Genomic DNA, 17952 nt, shown 5'->3' with positions numbered 1-17952 from the left:
TGCTCCAGAGGTCTGAGGAGATACCAGAGATGTTGGCTAGGATTGATCCCAGGAGGGGGTGGCAGGGATGAGGCTTGGAAGGCACAAAAGGTGAATGGGTTTGTGCACACAAAGTGGAGTCCTCAAGGCTGAAGCCATGGAGGTTTTTATGGCTGTGAAGCCTCTCATGCCTGGCTACAGACGTGGTCCCCTAAGTCCCCTCCACATTTCATCTGCTGCTCCGCAGGCAGGACAGCAAACCTGGTCATAAGGCTGAGGGCTTCCTTGGTCCCAGTTGTGATACTGAACAGGGAAAGAGCTGTTTTCCCCGTGGAGGGGTCGTGCTTAGGAGGCTCTGTGCCCCACATGGGAGGGGAGAGTTGAACAAAAGCCAAATGAGGAACTGCTGCTGCAGCACAGCCAGTGCTGGTAGGGAGGTGCTGGTGGGGGTGTGAGTGTGCCACATCCCAGGAACTTCCGTGGCTCCAGCAGCGGGCATGGGTGCCTCCCTTACAGGACAGGCAGCCCTGGGAGTGGGAAGGTCGCGGCAAAGGCTTCCACCTCTTCTTTCAATGCCTTCAGGTCTGCTCGGTATTTGTCCTCCTCCACTTTGTCCTTGAATTCCTTCAGTGTGGCCTTGGGGCTCATGTCCTTCTGCACACGCAGCGTCAGCTCAATCCCTGCCAGGATGAGAGACGCATTGGTCAGCCCTCATGACCAGAGCACCCCTGCCTGCGTCTGCAGTGAGCAGCTGCCGCATCCTGCAGCTCTCAGCCTTGCCGCAGAGAGCCTGTGAGGCTCAGCTGTGGGCTTAGAATCCTAGAATCATTTTGGTTGGAAGAGACCTTTTTGAGTTAAACTGTTAACTTGGCACTGCCAGGTCACCACTAAACCACATCTCTCAGCACATCTACATGGCTCTGAACCCCTCCAAGGAGAGGGAGTCTGCCAGCTTCCTTGGGCAGCCTGTTTCAGGCTTTGACAGCTCTTCAAGTGAAGAAATTGTTCTCCCTGTTCAATCTAAACCTCCCCTGGCAGAACTCAAGACTGTTTCCTTTCATCCTATCATTTGTTCTGTTGGAGAAGAGACTGACTTCCACCTGCCTCCAACCTCCTGAGGGAGTCACAGGGAGGGAGAAGATCTCCCCATAGCCTCCTTTTCTCCAAACTAAGCAGTCTCAGTTCCCCCAGCTGCTCCTCACAAGACTTCTCTAGACCAGCTGCCTTGTCCTCTGGACATGCCCCAGCCCCTCAATGCAGTGAGTAGCCTAAAACTGAACCCAGCATTTCAGATGTAGCCCTGCTCACCCTAGAGCGGCATGGGCTGCTTCCCCCAGATACATGGGAGGGCTGCAAGGGACTTGTTATCCCAGGGAATCCAGTATGGGACCCCTGAGGACAACTGGAACTAGACCAGGAAAGGTGCAGGCTTCTAGCCTTCTGCCTGTGCAGTGGGAAGGGTCTGACTAGTCCTGGCTGTGGCCAGATATTCTCTCCCATATTCACATGTGCAGGTGGGACAGTTACTCTTCATCTATGTGTGCACTCCCGTGCCGGATGCTGGGAAATGCATGCAGCCTGTCTCCTTGTCCAGAGGAGCTGAGGCTCAGCCCCACTTGTGCCCCTGGCCTCACCTCTGTGGATGTACTGAGCCACCCTGCGGAAGTCGTCCTGCCGGAAGCCTCGGGAGGTGAGCGCTGGTGTCCCAAACCGCAGCCCGCTGGGGCGCAGGGCACTGATGTCACCTGCACCACAACAAGCCATGAGTGACCAAACCCAGGTACCGAAGCCACCATGTATGTGATTTCAGCCTGGTTCCCAGTACCCAGGTTGGACTGGGAGCTGGGATTTCTGCACAGGCCATGGGGGATGTCCAGCGGAGGGGCAGGACATGGCAGAGCTTGCCAGGTCCCTCACCAGGGCACGTGTTCTTGTTGCAGGCGATGGAGCAGATCTCCAGCACCCGCTCGGCCCGGCCACCATCTGTGCCTCTGTTGCGCAGGTCCAGGAGAATCAGGTGGTTGTCAGAGCCCCCTGAGAAGAGAAGGGTTTGATGGGTGTGTGGGATTGGGGTCAATGCTGCTTCCATGCAAAACTTCAGTGAAAAGGGTTTTGGATTGCACCAAGGCCTGCCCCTGATGTGGAGGGCAGCAGGGGACCTACCCCTGGGAAGCGGGGGCTGCTTCTTGAGCAATTGCAAGAGTAGAACCCTGCCCACCATGTCCAGGCTGCCCTTGTGGCCAGCTTCAGACACCAGGCCATATGCAGGAGTCAGACCCATCCTGTTGCTAAGACCTATACTCACCTGTGACAATGTCATAGCCCAGCTCCATCAGGGCAGCTGAGAGTGCCTGGCAGTTTGCCACCACCTGCTGCTGATAAGCCTTGAACTCAGGTGTCATGGCCTGCTGCAGGGCCACGGCAATGCCTAGGGAGGAAGGCAGAGTGAGGTGAGGCTTTGGGAGAGCTGATGAGTACGTGTGGCACTGCCATCGTAAGACATCCTGGAGGCTGAGCAAACTGATATCATTGCCAGCTCCCTTTGCCATCCTGGAGCTGGTGGCCAGCCTGGCTGCCTACCTGCAATGGCGTGGTTGTGTGGGCCTCCTTGCAGCCCCGGGAACACTGCCTGGTTGATGAGGCTCTCCAGGTTGTAGAGGGTTTCCTTGCCTGTCTTGGGGTCCACACTGCGGGTGCCTGTGGGAGTGGAGGGCAGGGCCATGCATGGGCAGCTTAGCCTCCATTATCCCACAAGCTGCTTTCACCCCCTGGCCTCTCAAAGCAGGGATGGTAGTTGTTCCTTTTCAAATCTGGGCCACAGTTAGCACTGGGAAGCTCCTCCAGATGATCCCAGAAGGGTCTGGACCTTCCTACCCTCCCTCCTTCCCAGCTCAGGCAAGAAGGAGCTCTAACTTGCAGCCCTCCCAGTCTTGGGGGAGCATTTTCCCAGGTCAGGCACCTTTTCGGTAGAAGATCATGCCAGCCCTGCAGCCCCGCAAGGTCTTGTGGGTGGTGGTGGATACAACGTCACAGTGGTCAAATGGGGAGGGCACCACGCCAGCAGCCACCAGCCCGCTGATGTGGGCCATGTCAGCCATGAGATAAGCACCGTTGGCATCAGCAATCCTCCGCATGCGGGCATAGTCCAGGTTGCGTGAGTAGCAGCTGACACCTGCAGGGAGATGGCACATAGAGGGGATGTAGACTTTGGGGACAGCACAGAATCTCCTGCCAATGCAGATATGTTTTGAAGTGTGTCCCCCCACCTGGCACTGTAGCACCGATGGGTGTCTGTGGGTTTACAAGAGTGCTGCTGGCTTCAGGAAGCCACCTCCACCCAGGATATGTCACCAGGGAAGTTGATGAGGGTTGTTTGATCCTCACCTGCTACAATCAGCTTGGGGTGGAAGAGGCGGGCATTCTCCTCCAGCCGGTCGTAGTCAATGTATCCAGTCTTGGGGTTGACCTGAGAGAGGAAGAAGAGAATTCAGCCAACTTGTTGGAGGTGAAGATCAGCTGTGGTGTCATCTCACGGGAGAACGTGCTGGGAGCCTGATAATCACATCCTCCTGCTGAAGCTGCTCCTTGTACCTTGTAGGGCATGGACTCAAAGAAGACAGAGGTGGCAGAGATCTTCTTCTTGTCAGTCATGAATCCATGGGTGAGGTGGCCCCCATCGGGTAGGTCCAGCCCCATGATCCTGCCGTGGGGCTCCACTAGGGCCGTGTACACCGCAAAGTTGGCGGGTGACCCTGCAGCGAGAGTGCAGCGGGCTGGTTACAGGTGCCAGGACATGTGGAGGCCAGTGTGGCTGGCCTGGCTCTTGTGAGCACCCTGGTACCTGAGTAGGGCTGGACATTAACACCCCACTTCTGAGGGTCGAGCTGGTATGCCTGCAGCGCTCGCTTCTGGCACAGCCTCTCCAGCTCATCCACAAACTCCGTCCCACCGTAGTACCTGTCAGTAAAGGATGAGCAGTGGTTAAAAGCAGACTCATGACTCAGGACTGTCTGAGCTGGGGAGAAACTGTGGTGATGCTACGTTTTCAGAGCTGCAGTAGATGTGACCCTGCTGAGATTGTCCCACCTGGGGCTGGGAGGGTCAGATCCTGCCCTGGAAGAACTTGGCTGCAAGCACAAGTACATTGCTTCCTCTCCAGAGGTGAGGTCTGGCAGCTTAAGGGGTTCCTCTTCCTCCCTGCCAGGGTTTGGGTTGGGTAGGACTCAGCTCCAGCCCCATACCTCTGTCCTGGGTAGCCCTCAGAGTATTTGTTGTTCATGCAGGATCCCAGAGCCTCCAGGACTGCTCTGCTTGCAAAGTTCTCTGATGCGATTAACTCCAGCCCCAGCTTCTGCCGCTGCTTCTCCTTCTTGATGATGCTGTGCACCTTTAGGAGAGGAAAGAAACAGCTTCAGCTGTGCTGGTTCTGCATGGAGACACGGGTGCTCCGTGGTAAGAGAAGCACCCTTGGGGGGGAGGGCATGGAGAGGGGCCTGGAAAGGTGCTGGAGAAAGGAGCTAAGATCCTTTCTTGGTACAGCTGATGTGCAACAATTCCTGCATCCTGTCACTGGCCATGTTTTGGGGTTTTATCTGCCAGGAAGCTGACAGATAATTCAGCTGTCATTAGGGCTCAAGACTCAAGGGCAATTGCCATGTGGCCTGGTAGAGTAGCTGCTCTGAAGTGGACATTATAGCTTCACACACAGGAGTATGAGCAGTAGATGCCAAATTACCACCATGTTATCTGCGTGGTTTCTTCCCTTCAGAGGGCACAGAGGATGGATGGATCCCACCAGCTCAGCCTTGGACTATCTCCCTGCCACATACCTATCTTGAGGTCATCATCTCCATGGCTGTTGGGGGAATGAACAAAGCGACTGCTGTGCAGAGGCCAGGAAGTTGCTCTCACCTCTGGGTCACTGGTTTCCAGTGGCTCCATTACCATCTTGTTATGGGAGGCCCAGAGCTCTGCACTAGGGAGGCCTCTGTTGCCATGTGTCGAGTTTGCCATCCTGATGCTGGATCCAAGGTCACCTGCCAGTGGAAAGGGGACCTTGTGGGATGGCAGCAGGGTTGTGTCCTTGCACCCTGCCTGCTCCCACCCCATGTCTTTCCCACAATCAAAGGACTAGCCATGGTGAACCCAAGTATGGACCTGGTAAGCAAAACGAGCAGTTTCCCTCTCCCTCCTGTGTATCCACGAGTCTTAGGGCCCCTAGGAAATGCCAGCAAACACTCTCACAGGCACAAGGGTGTCTTACTGAAACTGCTGTTTCATTTCAAGGGCAGAAAGGTGCTCATACCACAAGCCTCAGTTTTAATGCCTGATGCATTGCCCAGCACACTTCAATCTGTCAGCTCCTTTTCTTTGTAGGTAGCCATGAGGGCAATCCTCAAACTGGTTGAACTCCTGTTCCAAACCCTAAGTGAAGCATGTTTGGCTTGTGGAGCTGGGTTCAGAGAAAGAAGAAATATGCCCCCCCCCCCCAGTCCACTTGGTGCAACTGCAGCCAGCATTATCATGCTGAGCACAAGCTCCCAGGGAGGCGTGACAGCCCAGCTTCTGCCTTGGCCGAAAACAAAGCATCTTTTATCCATTAACCCTGCAAGGCCAGCGAAGGACCGTGAGCAGGTTATTAAGCAATCACAGTTTGCTTGTGCCAAACTGCTGAAGTCTGTTCAGCAGGGGATCTGCTGCACGCTGCCACCTGCCTGAATCCAAAGCTTCTCTGACAAGGAGGGAGTTCCCACTGCCAGCAATGCAGGACTGCGATGGGGAAAACATAGAGCATAGTGCTCTGGTTTTGAGAAGGATGGCTGGATCAAATGTGTTCCCCCAGAGCAGGTCACAGTGCTTTCACACCCAGCACTTTCACAGACCTGCAGAAGGCTCAGGGCACTGGACAGAGCCCGTAATTTCCTACCCAGGGTGAGACCCTCCCCTTTCCACCCCCATGGCAGGTCTGGCCTTGGTGGTTCATCCGCTGCAGGGACAAACCTTAGACCTGAGCCTCCATCCCCGCCTGCTTCTGTACATCCAATATCCCAGCCCCATCACCTCCCGTATCGCCGAGAAGCTCCCGCTGAAACATCCTTGGCCCCTGCCCCAACACCAGTGGTATGGCACTGCCCTATCTGCCCGGCGCTCACTCTGCAGCGGCTTGCGCTGCCCCTGCCCAGCCCTGCCGTACGGTCCCGGCTCGGTCCCTACCCTCCCGCCGCACTGACTCCAGCTCCGGACTCCGATCCCGCTCCGCCACCGCGCGGGACTCGGCGCGCCTAGCAAAGAGCGCTCGGACACGCCTCCCCCGCGCCTCGGCCAATCAGCGCCTCGCACCGCCCCAGCGGGCCAACGGCGGGCAACAGCCTGCGGAAGCGCCTGAGCCAATCAGCGCTGCGCTCTGTCCCCTCCCCGCGCCCTATTGGCCCGCGCCGAGGCGGGGCTGGCGGCGCTGCTCGCACGTGGCGGCCGAGACCTGGGTGACCTTGGACGGGGCGGGCGAGGGTCGGCAGCCGTCACCGCTCCGGGGCCACCCCCTACTCTGCCGTCACTCCTCTGCCGTCATGTCCTCTGTCACCCCTCTTCTCCTCTGCTACCACCCCCTCTCTGCCATCACAGTTCCTCTACCGTCACCCCTCCTATCATCCCCTTTATATCGTAACCTCTGCTGTCACCCCTCTGCCATCACACCTCCTCTGTCATCCTTCCTCTGCTGTCACCCTGCTCCCATCACCCCACAGCCCCTGTCCCACAAATTGTGCACTCTGGGAGGAGTCTCTTCTGTGTCTCCTCCAGTGCCAGGCTTTTCCCTGTGATCTCGGGATGCCTCTCACCATCTCATGTGCTGGATGACAAGAGCTCCCCCGACCTGGGCCATCCTGTGTTGTGCAGGGAGCATTTCCAGACTCTCTCAGTCTCCTCCAATTGGCCCAAGCAGATGGCTGTGCCAGGCCATGGCATGGGTTTGCAACACAGGTGGGGAGCAGAACCTGTCCTGTGCTTCCCTGTGTTAGGGCAGCCCTGGAGCCCTGTGGGTGTCCAGGTGCTCATGAGGACAGACACTGCTGCAGGAGGGACTAGCAGTGTGGGCTAGAGAGGGACCAAGTCTTCCTTGGTTAGCTTAGCCACCTGGCCCAAAAGATCTTGTGTCCACTGGGATGTCATGAGTTAAACTAAAGCACCACAAATTGAGGAAGAAGATGAAGGAATAAGGGATCCTACTAAATTCCTTGTGATGCCAAGCCACGGAAAAACAGGGTGAGACAGTGTGAGTCACTCTGGAGAGGAGCAGTATCTGGGAGTTGTCTAGGAGGCAGGAAGACCACCTGCTGCAGACAGAGCGGTGAAGGAGCAGCTGTTGGAGCGCATATCCACAGAAGGTATTTGTGGAATAAGGCTTTTATCTTAAACTTTATCAGTCAAGATGGTTTTTTGCAGACCAAAGAGGTCACAGCTGAGGGATTTGGGTTTCCAGGGTTCTGACCCACGTTGGATTGCGGTTATAGGTCATTGATGAGATATTCTGGCTTTGATAAAAAAAAAATGGCCTCAAGTTGTGCCAAGGGAGGTTTAGCTTAGACATGAGTAGCAATCTCTTCCTGAAAAGAATTGTCAGGCTGCCCAGGGCAGTAGTGAAGTCCCCATTCTTGAGGGGACTTAAAATCGATGTAGATGTAGTGCTGAAGGACGTGGTTTAGTGGTGACCTGGAAGTGCTGGGTTAATGGTTGGACTTGATGATCTTAAAGGCCTGTTTCCAGGCCTTTCTATGATTCCACAATGGTTTCCAGTACCATTCTATGATTCTGTATACTTGTGTACAGATGTTAGCAAAGACTTCCACTTCCCCTGAGCCCCAGACAGCTGTGCGTGTACTGTTGTGATTTCAGGACTCCGGCTTGCTGGCAATGGAGAGTATCTCTTCTTCCCCTTCACCCTTCCCTGCCACCATGCAGCCTGAGAACACCACCACCCATGAGTACTACTCGGGCCTCCAGAAGAGCATGCATATCCTCTCCATGGTGGTGTACAGCATCGCCTGTTTGCTGGGGGTGACAGGGAACGGCCTTGTCATCTGGATTGCAGGCTTCAAGATGAAGAAGACGGTGAACTCTGTCTGGTTCCTCAACCTGGCCATTGCTGACTTCATCTTCACCTTTTTCCTGCCTCTCAGCATTGTGTACACTGCCCTAGGCTTCCACTGGCCATTTGGGAAGCTCCTGTGCAAGTTGAACAGCACCATTGCTTTCCTCAACATGTTTGCCAGCGTCTTCCTCCTGACGGTCATCAGCATGGACCGCTGCGTTTCTGTGGCCTTTCCCGTCTGGTCTCACAACTGCAGGAGCCCAGAGCTGGCAGCCAAGATTGCACTGGGAACGTGGGTCCTGGCTCTCCTCCTCAGCTCCCCGTACCTCGTCTTTCGGGACACTGTGGTCAGCTCCAGGAACATCACCACCTGCTATAACAATTTTGCACTGTCTGATGACTACACGTCAGAGGCAACACGGAGGCTGTGGCGGATGCGGCACAAAGCCATGATCATAACACGGTTCTTGTGTGGGTTCCTCATCCCCTTCACAGTCATCCTCAGCTGCTACAGCATCGTTGCTGTCAAGCTGAAAAGGCGGCAGCTGGCCAGCTCGGCGAAGCCGTACCGAATTATCATCGCTGTCACCGCCTCATTTTTCCTTTGTTATTTCCCCTACCATGTCTTCTCCTTGCTGGAAATATCCAAAAACTCTTCCAGTCATGAGATGAAAATGGCTCTTTACATAGGGATCCCCTTGGTTTCCAGCCTTGCTTTCTTCAACAGCTGCATCAACCCTATCCTCTATGTGTTCATAGGGCCAGATTTCAAGGAGAAGTTTTGCCAGTCCATCCTGTCGACCTTTGAAGGGGCCTTCAGTGAGGAGACGCTCCTGGGCAGCCTGACTAGCAGGAGAAAGTCCAGGTCTGCTTCGGAGGTGGAGGTCCCAAGGGCCTGAGCAGACCTTGGTGTGGAGGGGGCAGTTCTTTCTTCTGCAATTTCCCCTCATTTCAGGACTTGGGGCTGCAAAGAGCTGTGCATGCTAACAATAAGTGATTGAACTTCCTGGAGGTACCTCAAACCTACTATGACTTCATGTCTTATGGAAATGAAAGAACCATCTGGAGCTGCAGCAGGGTGGGAATGTCAAGGTACGTGTTGGTCCCTATACCACTTCCTTGGATGCCTTGTTTGCCTGTACATTTTCTGTTCCCAGTGGTCCATCACTTTCCTGGCAGCTCATCCTTAATGGGGTTCAACCAGGGGACAATATTGGATGGAGCTGCACTGGCAGAGTATGGCTGCATCAGTGGAGTCCTGCTCTGCCAGAGGTGTATGGCTGCACCAGGATTTTGTCTATCTAGAGGAGAAAAGGAGGAAGAGATATTCCATAAGTCCCTTGTAATTAAATCACTAAAGAAAACGTGATCCTTCCCTGTCATAGAATCATAAAACAGGTTGGGTTGGAAAGGACCTTAAAAATCATCTAGCTCCAACATTGCCATTATGGGAAGGGACACCTTCCACTAGACCAGGTTACTCAAGGCCCTGTCCAGCCTGGCCTTGAACACCTCCAAGGAGTGGGGAATCTATCATTCTGCTCTGGTGCACAGGCTGCTACAACTTAAGGAGAAGCTAAGTCAATGAAAGCAGCTTAAAAGCAGCTGGGATCCACCCATCTTTTAAGGAAAGGGGGAAGTGAACTGGCTGCATGGCATTCTGTGGGGGCTGGCATGGCTGGTAAGACACTCATCTCCTCTCTGCCTACATGTGTGGCAGGACAGATTGTTGGTTGTGCTCCAGTTACTCAGGTTTCATGTGCAGCAGAACTGTTTCTGAGCAATGCTTGGCTGTGTTTGCATTCAACATGTTTCCAGCCTTGAAATAGCAGAGATCTGCTCCTTGGTGTTGTTGGTGAATGTTTGTTAAATCCCAATAAACTCAGGTAAAACCCAGCCTGTTGTGTTGCCTTGTGGGCTTAAAGCACTTCTGGATCCAGCTGATCATGCTCATCTTCACAGAGTCACAGAATCATTTTGGTTAGGAAATACTTTCAAGATCACTGTGTCTATTCTCTGCCAAGTCTGGTGCAAACCCATGTCCCTCACCAACACATCTCTTTCTCTTTTAAACGCCTTCAGGGATGGGAATTCAACCAACTCCCTGGGCAGCCTGTTTCAGTGCTTAAGAACCCTTTCAATGCAGAAATTTCTTCCAATATCCAACCTAAACCTTCTTTGGTGCAACCTGAAGCCATTTCCTCTCATCCTATCACTTGTTAACAGGGAGAAGAAACCAGCACCCACCTGGCTCCACTCTCCATTCAAGAAATTGTACAGAGCCAGAACTCCCCTCAGCCCCCTTTTCTCCAGGCTGAACAATCCCAGTTCCCTCAGCTGCTCCTCACAAGACCTGTTCTCTAGACCCTTTACCAGCTTTGCTGCCCTTCTCTGGATCAGTTCCAGCACTTCGATGTCCTTCTTGGAGTAAGTGGCCCAAAACTGAACTAAGTACTCAGGGTGTGTCCTCACCAGTGCTGAGTACAGAGGGACAATCACTTCCTTAGAATCACAGAATCAGCCAGGTTGGAAGAGACCTCCAAGATCATCCAGTCCAACCTAGCACCCAGCCCTATCCAGTAAACCAGACCATGGCACTAAGTGCCTCATCCAGTCTTGAACACCTCCAAGGATGGTGACTCCACCACCTCCCTGGGCAGCCCATTCCAATGCCAATCACTCTCTCTGGCAACAACTTCCTCCTAACATCCAGCCTAGACCTCCCTGGCACAACTTGAGGCTGTGTCCCCTTGTTCTGTTGCTGGCTACCTGGGAGAAGAGACCAACCCCACCTGGCTACCGCCTCCCTTCAGGTAGTTGTAGATAGCAATAAGGTCACCCCTGAGCCTCCTCTTTTCCAGGCTAAACAACCCCAGCTCCCTCAGCCTCTCCTCATAGGGCTGTGTTCCACGCCTTATTCCTGCTTGTCATGCTATCCTTGATACAGGCCAGGATGTCTTCTTGGTCACTTGGTAACAGTACTGGCTCATCTTGAGCTGGCATTCAGAACAACTAGATACAAAGATTAGATACCCAGAATTTGGAGGCAGACCACTGGCATTAGCAGCAGCTCTCATGACACAGTCAGACAGGACTTGATCTGAGTTTAATGACCTGCCTGGGACTCTGTCCACGTGGATCTGATTCCTGACCTACAGTTCAGGCAGATGGGTGGGTGTCAGACCTCTTGGTACATTTGAAGACCAACTGATTTGGAAAAGAAGGAACAGTAAATGTGGCTGAGCTGTGCCTGGCCATGTTTTCCATCACAAACTCCTCAGGATGAGCATGTTGGGGGGTGGTTCTTCTACTCTGTTGGTCACGTAAAAGGGAACAGCAGTGGTGAGGTGCTATCATTCCCAGCCCATCCTGGGCAGCTGCATAAGCAGGTGTTTTGGTCACACCTTCTTCTCCTGGCCTGCCCATTCTCCCTGTAAAGTGGCTCAAGCTATCATTTGTCCTTTTCCTTCTGCCAGAAACCAGCCTTGGAGCCTCCTCACTGCTTCAATGGCTGGAAAATCTCTGACTCCCTTTCTGAACAGACACCCGCCCCCCTTCAGTTCTGCATGGATGACACTGCCAAGTGACAGCTGTCACTTGAACATATTAGGGATTACTTATGTGTCTGCTAGGCTAGGCAATATGAAGTGAAGGTCATGGTCCTACAGGCACGCATGTACTTAACCTTAAATTCGTGCACAAACCCACCGAGAATGGGGAATGTACCAAGCCCGTCCATATGTCAAGCCTGAATGAGCAGAAAGCTTTACCCTTTGCCACAAATTGCTGCCTGTCACTCAGATACAGCTGCAATGTTTGCTATGCAGCACACAACTCCACGGCTATTGACTTGCTCCAGGCGGTAAACTACAACATCGATTGCCGTGTCAAGGTTGGGCAGACCAGCATTTGCTCTATCTGGTTCTCCTTACCTGTTTGCAGAGCCCAAGTAACTCCCTGTGACAAGAGCCTCTGAGGGTGTTGGAGCCCTTTTGTGACTCTTTTCTCACCACAGCACCCCTGAAGGTCAAGATGTGGAGTATTGACCTGATTTGTAGTAGAAAGAATGCCATCTTCTGAGTCACTGGACATCCACGGTGGGCACAGGACTCCCACTGCACATCATGATTCAAATCAAGCAGTGTCAGGGTGATTGAAGGAGATACCACTGGAATATTGGTAAGCAACTAATCTGCAGAGCACCACTTCCTTCCTGGTCTCCTAGCCAAGCCCAGTTATGTTTCATTATCTAATCCCAGACCCAAGACCAAGCTGCTCTGCTGCAATATCCCTCCCAGACATTGCTTCTGCTCTAAGTGGCATGTTATTACACTTTAAGCAAAACCTCGTGTCTTGACCAAGCTGAACATCTCCCTGCACGATGGAGAAGGGTCTGAGAGAGTTTTCAGATACCTGTTCAAGGAGAACACTTGCCAAAAAGAGAAAAAAAAAAGGGGAAGCAAGTGTTTTATTAATGGTAACAGTGTGCTACAGGATGTGCTTGAGATAAAGACAGGTCTGTCATCCCAGGCCTGATGCCTTTGTGCCTTTGTGCAAGGAGAAACCGTGCTGACATCAACACAGGGTCAGACTGCCAGGGGACAGCTTCTAGGAGAAATCTCCCATTGTATCGAGTTCCCTCTGGTTCAGACTATCTCATTATCACAGTGATAACGGTGACAGTCCCTCATGCCTACCTGGAAGTCAGGCTCTTCATTCTCTCTGCTACTTGTGTTTGTTAAGAGCTTATCTAGAAAAGCTTGAATGAAAAAAAAAAAGTTGTGTTTTTTTTTTTCCAAACAAGCCAAAGAGGTTGAACAACTCTTGGCAGTGGTGCCCCTCTCTGACGCAGCTTTGCTCTCAAGGCTCTTTCAACTACGATGGGGCAGGTGGAACAGCCTGAACCTCCCAGTATTTGCAGTCACTGAGAAAGGTGCTGAACTCTGCCCTGCTGGCCTGAGGCCCCTCATTGGTCCCACAAAGGGGCCGATCCGGCGGCTCTGCTCATACAAACAGCAGGATGGGGTGGGCAGAGTCACTGGAGGTGGGGGGGGCGCGTTGGGAGAGCCACTGGGGCATGTAAGCTTTAGGCAGAGCCCTTGGGGTGTGCAGGGCTCAGGCAGAGCCTTTGGGACATGCAAGATTTGGGCTGTGCATGCAGGAGCCTTTAGCTGAGACGATGAGAGAGTTTTGGTAGTCAGTGTTTGGTATGAATTAGCAGTGCAGGGTGGGCAGTCTGATGAGGTCACTAATATTGTGGTGTCAGGTGAGGTAAATATGGAATCACCAAAACATCTCACTGAGGAGCTCAGGAAGATTTGGCTGGAGATTTTTGGCTAAAGGTTTTGTCACAGGCTTCTAAGTGCAGAAATGATGCTGGCCAGAGCTGTAGTCCAGCGCTGCCCCCTGAGGAAGGTAGCAAGGGATGGTGATACCTCACTCACTAGCTGGCAAAGATGTGAAGAATCATGTCATGAGGCCAGTTTGGTGAAGGATGACAGACCTCTGCATGCTGAGAAGAAAACTGGCAGAGTCCAATGACAGCCTGGTTGTGTCCTATCCTGATTCAGTCACAGGCTTAATGGGCACTGGATCATTGTTACCTTTTTGGTCAGGCTAGGGTAGTAGGATGGTTCCTACATCAAAAGAAAATAACTGTGGTGTTTTAATCATGCTGAGGGACAACCATGGTATGATTGGTCTTGTGACACAGCTGCTTCTGTAGGCTCTCAGACAAGGATGTATCAAGAATCTCAAGGAGATACAGTCTGAGGTAATCTGCAGCAGACAGTGCGTCCTCAACAGCCATGGATTATTGCTGTGCCTGGAGTTCTACATGGTTTTAGCAAGCACTTCGTTCAGGGATGTCTTGCTTGGGAGAAGAAAGTACAGCAGGCAGCTCTGGAACTGGGAGAAGCTGCAGAGATATGAGGGAGGAAACCAGCCAAGGAGGACGAGGCAAGTTGTGTCTCAGGAGGAGAAGGTATTATCTCCTTTGGACAATGGAAATAGAAACTGGGCTCAGAATAGTTAAGAGGAAAGAAAAATGAAGGTGTAGGAGCATGATTGTGGATGCAAATGAATGGGAGGGAGGCTGTAGCAGGTGAGGGAGATCTGGTTAAGGAAGATTAAATGAGCCAATAAAAGCCTCTGTGAAAGCCAACAGTCTCCATGCTTTCCCTCTGGGCAGACTGTCCTGGTGAGTAAAATATTAAAGTGTCCTCTTCTTGTGTTTGGGGAATGGACTTGTTGGGTAAGGTCAAGAGGAAGATAGTGCATGGAGGTCTAGCAGCAGAACCTTTTCTGGAGCTTGCTGGAATCGAGCAGGAAGCAACAGAGGTTAGAGGGCTGGTATTGGTAAAAAAGTTCTCTGAGAAGGGGAGGTACTGGTAGTAGTGTTAGTAAGTGGTGCAGGCCAAGCTTCACCCAGGTCTCCTCAGCCTTTCTTGATGAGGGTTGCACCCAGCAACCTGCTGTTGCTGATCCAGGGTTGGTCTTGACTGGCACTAAACTGGTCAGGAAAGAGGCTATTCTTTGCTGGCTGCCTTCTGCTCCTTCCTTGCACCTCTTCCAGATCCAGTTCAGCTGGATGAGGCGGACTTGGCACCACATTTTCCCTACACCCCATGGTCTGTCTCTGTGCAGCTGTGTATGAAAAGCATGGGCTCCTTTTGGACTGAATTCTCTTTAATTTGCAAGCCTGCTTTGTGCTGAGCAGTGACTAACTCAAGCCATTCTCTGTGTTCATTGAATGCCAGCACGGGGCACAATGCACATGTGCTCTCTTTGGAGGAGCTGTGGCTTAGTGCAGTCAGGTCACAGTAGGACCCAGGAGGTAGGACAGAGAGGAAGGAGGAGTTTGGCAGTAATGTTTAACAGTTCAAGCTCCCTAAAACGACAAGGCTTCACTATGCAGTTCAGTGGCTTTTGTCTAAAGGTGAGTCAAAGAGCAAACCTCTGCAAACAGGAGGTGCTGGACGTTAGGCGGATGTCAGGCAGGCTTTGCAGGGCAGAACTGCACGCAAGCACAGCACAGAGAAGAGAAATCTGCCAACAAAGCCACAGGGCTGCTGCCGCTTCTTGTTTCAGGGCAGTGTTTGTTCAAAGCCTCTCCCTCTCGTCCGGCTGGAGACGTCTGTCTGTGCAGTGACCTGTTAAACGCTGGGTATTCCAACCAGCCTCTCTCTTTGTTTGGAGACTGGTTGGAGATAACGCTATACTCGTGCTGAAGCTGATGTGGCAGTTCTGTTAGTCACTGCAGGCTGACCTGGAACCCAGAGTGCAGTTAGAAACAGGAAAACAAACTGAACTCCTCAAGTTTTTCAGTCAAAGCTTTGTGACTCAGGAGGAGCAGGACTGTCACAAAATGAGTCACTGTCTGTTTCCTGCAGACGGCTATGCTGTGGCCAGGCAGGAATATCTCACAGAGCAATAGGAGTGTGCCATCTACCCAGCCCCTCGTGCAGATAAGACGTGCTCTCTGCTCCAGAGTTCCCAGACCTCCCATTCAATATCTTTATTGATGATCTGGACCAGGGGATTGAGTCCAGCATCAGTAAGTTTGCAGATGACACCAAGCTAGGAGCAGGTGTGGAGCTGCTGAATGGTAGGAGAGCCCTGCAGAGGGACCTTGACAGGCTGGATGGGTGGGCAGAGGCCAGTGAGACGAAATTTAACAGGGCCAAGTGCAGGGTTCTACGCTTTGGCCACAACAACTCCAAACAGTGCTACAGGCTGGGGACAGAGTGGCTGGAGAGCAGTCAGGCAGAGAGGGACTTGGGGCTGCTGGCAGACAGTAGCTGAAGATGAGCCAGCAGTGTGCCCAGGTGGCCAAGAGAGCCAATGGCATTCTGGCCTGGTTCAGGAACAGTGTGGCCAGTAGGACAAGGGAGGTTATTCTTCCCCTGTACTCAGCACTGCTCAGGCCACACCTTGAGTGCTGTGTCCAGTTCTGGGCTCCTCAATTTAAGAGAGATGTTGAGATACAGGCACATGTCCAGAGAAGGGCAACAAAGCTGGTGAGGGGCCTGGAGCACAGCCCTGTGAGGAGAGGCTGAGAGAGCTGGGGGTGTGCAGCCTGCAGAAGAGAAGGCTCAGGGCTGACCTCACTGCTGTCTACAGCTACCTGAAGGGAGGTTATAGCCAGGTGGGGTTGGTCTCTTCTCCCAGGCAACCAGCAACAGAACAAGGGGACACAGTCTCAAGTTGTGGCAGGGGAAGTCTAGGCTGGATGTTAGGAGGAAGTTGTTGGCAGAGAGAGTGATTGGCATTGGAATGTGCTGCCCAGGGAGGTGGTGGAGTCACCGTCCCTGGAGGTGTTCAAGACAAGACTGGATGAGGCACTTAGTGCCATGGTCTGGTTGACTGGATAGGGCTGGGTGCTAGGTTGGACTGGATGATCTTGGAGGTCTCTTCCAACCTGGTTGATTCTATGATCCCATGTCTGGTAACTTTCAATGTAAAGTGGCCTGATAGGTGAGTTTTAACATCCACCTTTTTAAAAACAAAACCCACCAAACCCAAAACAAACAAGAAAAAGCTGACCTGGCTGAGCAGTGATGGATGGAGCTCAGGAGATTGAGACAGCAGCATTTGTCTCCTCTCAGGTGATGGATGCAGGTTGATGTTCAGCCAAGCACTGGCTGAGTAGTGCCCTTCACCTTGGTTGGACTCATGTCGGGATTTTTTGGCATATGTCTGCTTCCCAAGGTTGCACCTGGTTTAAGAACAACAAATCTCTTGTCAGCCAGAAAATTCACACCCTGCACATCAGCAGAATTTCTGAAATGTCTGTTAATTGGATGATTGTCAATGAAATAAAACCTGGGTGCACATCTTGGAGCAAGTATTTGTTGAACTCCTAGCATGTGGATAAAATATTGTAAAGTTAACACATCCCTTCTCTCCCTTGGGAGCAGAGATTTAAATTCTCATTCCTCTGACCAAGAAAACAGAGGCAGGAAAGAAATTAATTTGCTCTGAAAAAGACCCCAACCAAAACAAACCCGAAAAGTCAATAGCCTTATAAAAAGGGTCAGAAGACAGAATCTTTTAGTTCCTGTGGCTTGCTTAAGCAATGTCAGGAATTTGGGACAGCACGAATCAAATAGTCAGCAAATTCCTGGTGCCCTAGGGTATTGAAAAACCCTTCTGTGGAAGGCTGCTAATTGCACTATGGGTCAATGCTTCGATATGTGTTGTTTTGAGCTGCTCTGCCTTAAACTGCACTGTCATACCAACCTGTAGTGAAATCCTTCAATCAACACTGATGCTAACAGAAATATCTGCTGCTCGTAGAATAGGCTTAGGAAAAGCTCAAACCCTCTTCCTTTTTGTCCTAAAATGCTTCAAGACAAAGCAAGAATCTCCTATAGTCAATGACCCTGAATCAACTGTGCAAAGCATCAGCCTGTAAACAGAGACATGAAGACCGAGAATGGTGTGAGCAGCAAGGCGTTAATGAGAGGTCTGTTCCCTTGCACTTCAGGGTCATTCAGAAGACTCTAGGAAAGGCAAAGGTTCTCTGCTGCATCTCTGCCAGGGTACAAAGAGGCTTTGCTCATGTATTTCAAACAGATGTCTTCACTTTGAGAGGGCACTGCTCTGCAGCTGGCAGCTGCTGGGCAGCTCCAGGTTAAAATGCTCTCCTTCCTCAGCTCCCAGTCTGTTGAAAAAGCCAAGGAGACAAATGATGAAGCTTTGGAATGCGTGAAGCAACAAGCAAGTATGAAACGTAGGGAAGAGAGTGATGAATATTTCAATGGCAAATGCAGCTGGTAGCGGCAGAAACTGCCGTTTCAATGGCAAATGCAGCTGGTAGCGGCAGAAACTGCCGTTTCAAACCGTGACTCTAAGCGCTGTCCTTTTGCAGGCACATCTGGCGAGCC

At 52.2% G+C, this 17952-nt stretch overlaps 2 protein-coding genes across 4 annotated transcripts; one reads left to right on the top strand and one right to left on the bottom strand.

Moving 5' to 3' along the window:
* Positions 1-166: 166 nt before the first annotated feature.
* SHMT1 (serine hydroxymethyltransferase 1) lies at positions 167-6255 on the bottom strand. 3 transcript variants are annotated; one of them, XM_064153544.1, is made up of 12 exons: positions 6193-6255; positions 4891-5015; positions 4221-4366; positions 3821-3936; positions 3571-3731; positions 3364-3445; positions 2939-3151; positions 2560-2676; positions 2285-2407; positions 1897-2013; positions 1614-1724; positions 167-659 (listed from the first exon to the last, which is right to left on the bottom strand). In XM_064153544.1, the coding sequence occupies exons 2-12, from the start codon at positions 4990-4992 to the stop codon at positions 490-492; spliced, it is 1458 nt and encodes a 485-aa protein (XP_064009614.1). In that variant the 5' UTR covers positions 4993-5015; positions 6193-6255; the 3' UTR covers positions 167-489. The 3 variants fall into 3 exon arrangements, with proteins under 3 accessions (XP_064009614.1, XP_064009613.1, XP_064009612.1); XM_064153543.1 differs by lacking the exon at positions 6193-6255 and adding an exon at positions 6040-6115; XM_064153542.1 differs by lacking the exon at positions 6193-6255 and having other exon boundaries at positions 4891-5103.
* Positions 6256-7876: 1621 nt separating this feature from the next.
* LOC135180342 (chemerin-like receptor 1) lies at positions 7877-9952 on the top strand. Its single transcript, XM_064152707.1, has one exon. The coding sequence runs from the start codon at positions 7888-7890 to the stop codon at positions 8962-8964; it is 1077 nt and encodes a 358-aa protein (XP_064008777.1). The 5' UTR covers positions 7877-7887; the 3' UTR covers positions 8965-9952.
* Positions 9953-17952: the final 8000 nt, after the last annotated feature.

This window comes from Pogoniulus pusillus, chromosome 13 (assembly GCF_015220805.1).
Source record: "Pogoniulus pusillus isolate bPogPus1 chromosome 13, bPogPus1.pri, whole genome shotgun sequence".
NCBI classification, from domain to species: domain Eukaryota; kingdom Metazoa; phylum Chordata; class Aves; order Piciformes; family Lybiidae; genus Pogoniulus; species Pogoniulus pusillus.
The sequence above is the reverse complement of the archived record's forward strand: the minus strand, read 5'-3'. Positions and strand labels throughout refer to the sequence as shown.

Bases quoted from the DNA above. Each gene is read 5' to 3' on its own strand.
- SHMT1 (XM_064153542.1), bottom strand. From the start codon at position 5,088: ATGGGGTGGGAGCAGGCAGGGTGCAAGGACACAACCCTGCTGCCATCC. The intron at 2,677-2,938 runs GTGCCTGACCTG...CCACTCCCACAG, and splicing joins CATGATCTTCTACCGAAAAG to GCACCCGCAGTGTGGACCCC. The intron at 660-1,613 runs GTGAGGCCAGGG...TCATCCTGGCAG, and splicing joins GGCTCAGTACATCCACAGAG to GGATTGAGCTGACGCTGCGT.
- LOC135180342 (XM_064152707.1), top strand. From the start codon at position 7,888: ATGGAGAGTATCTCTTCTTCCCCTTCACCCTTCCCTGCCACCATGCAG.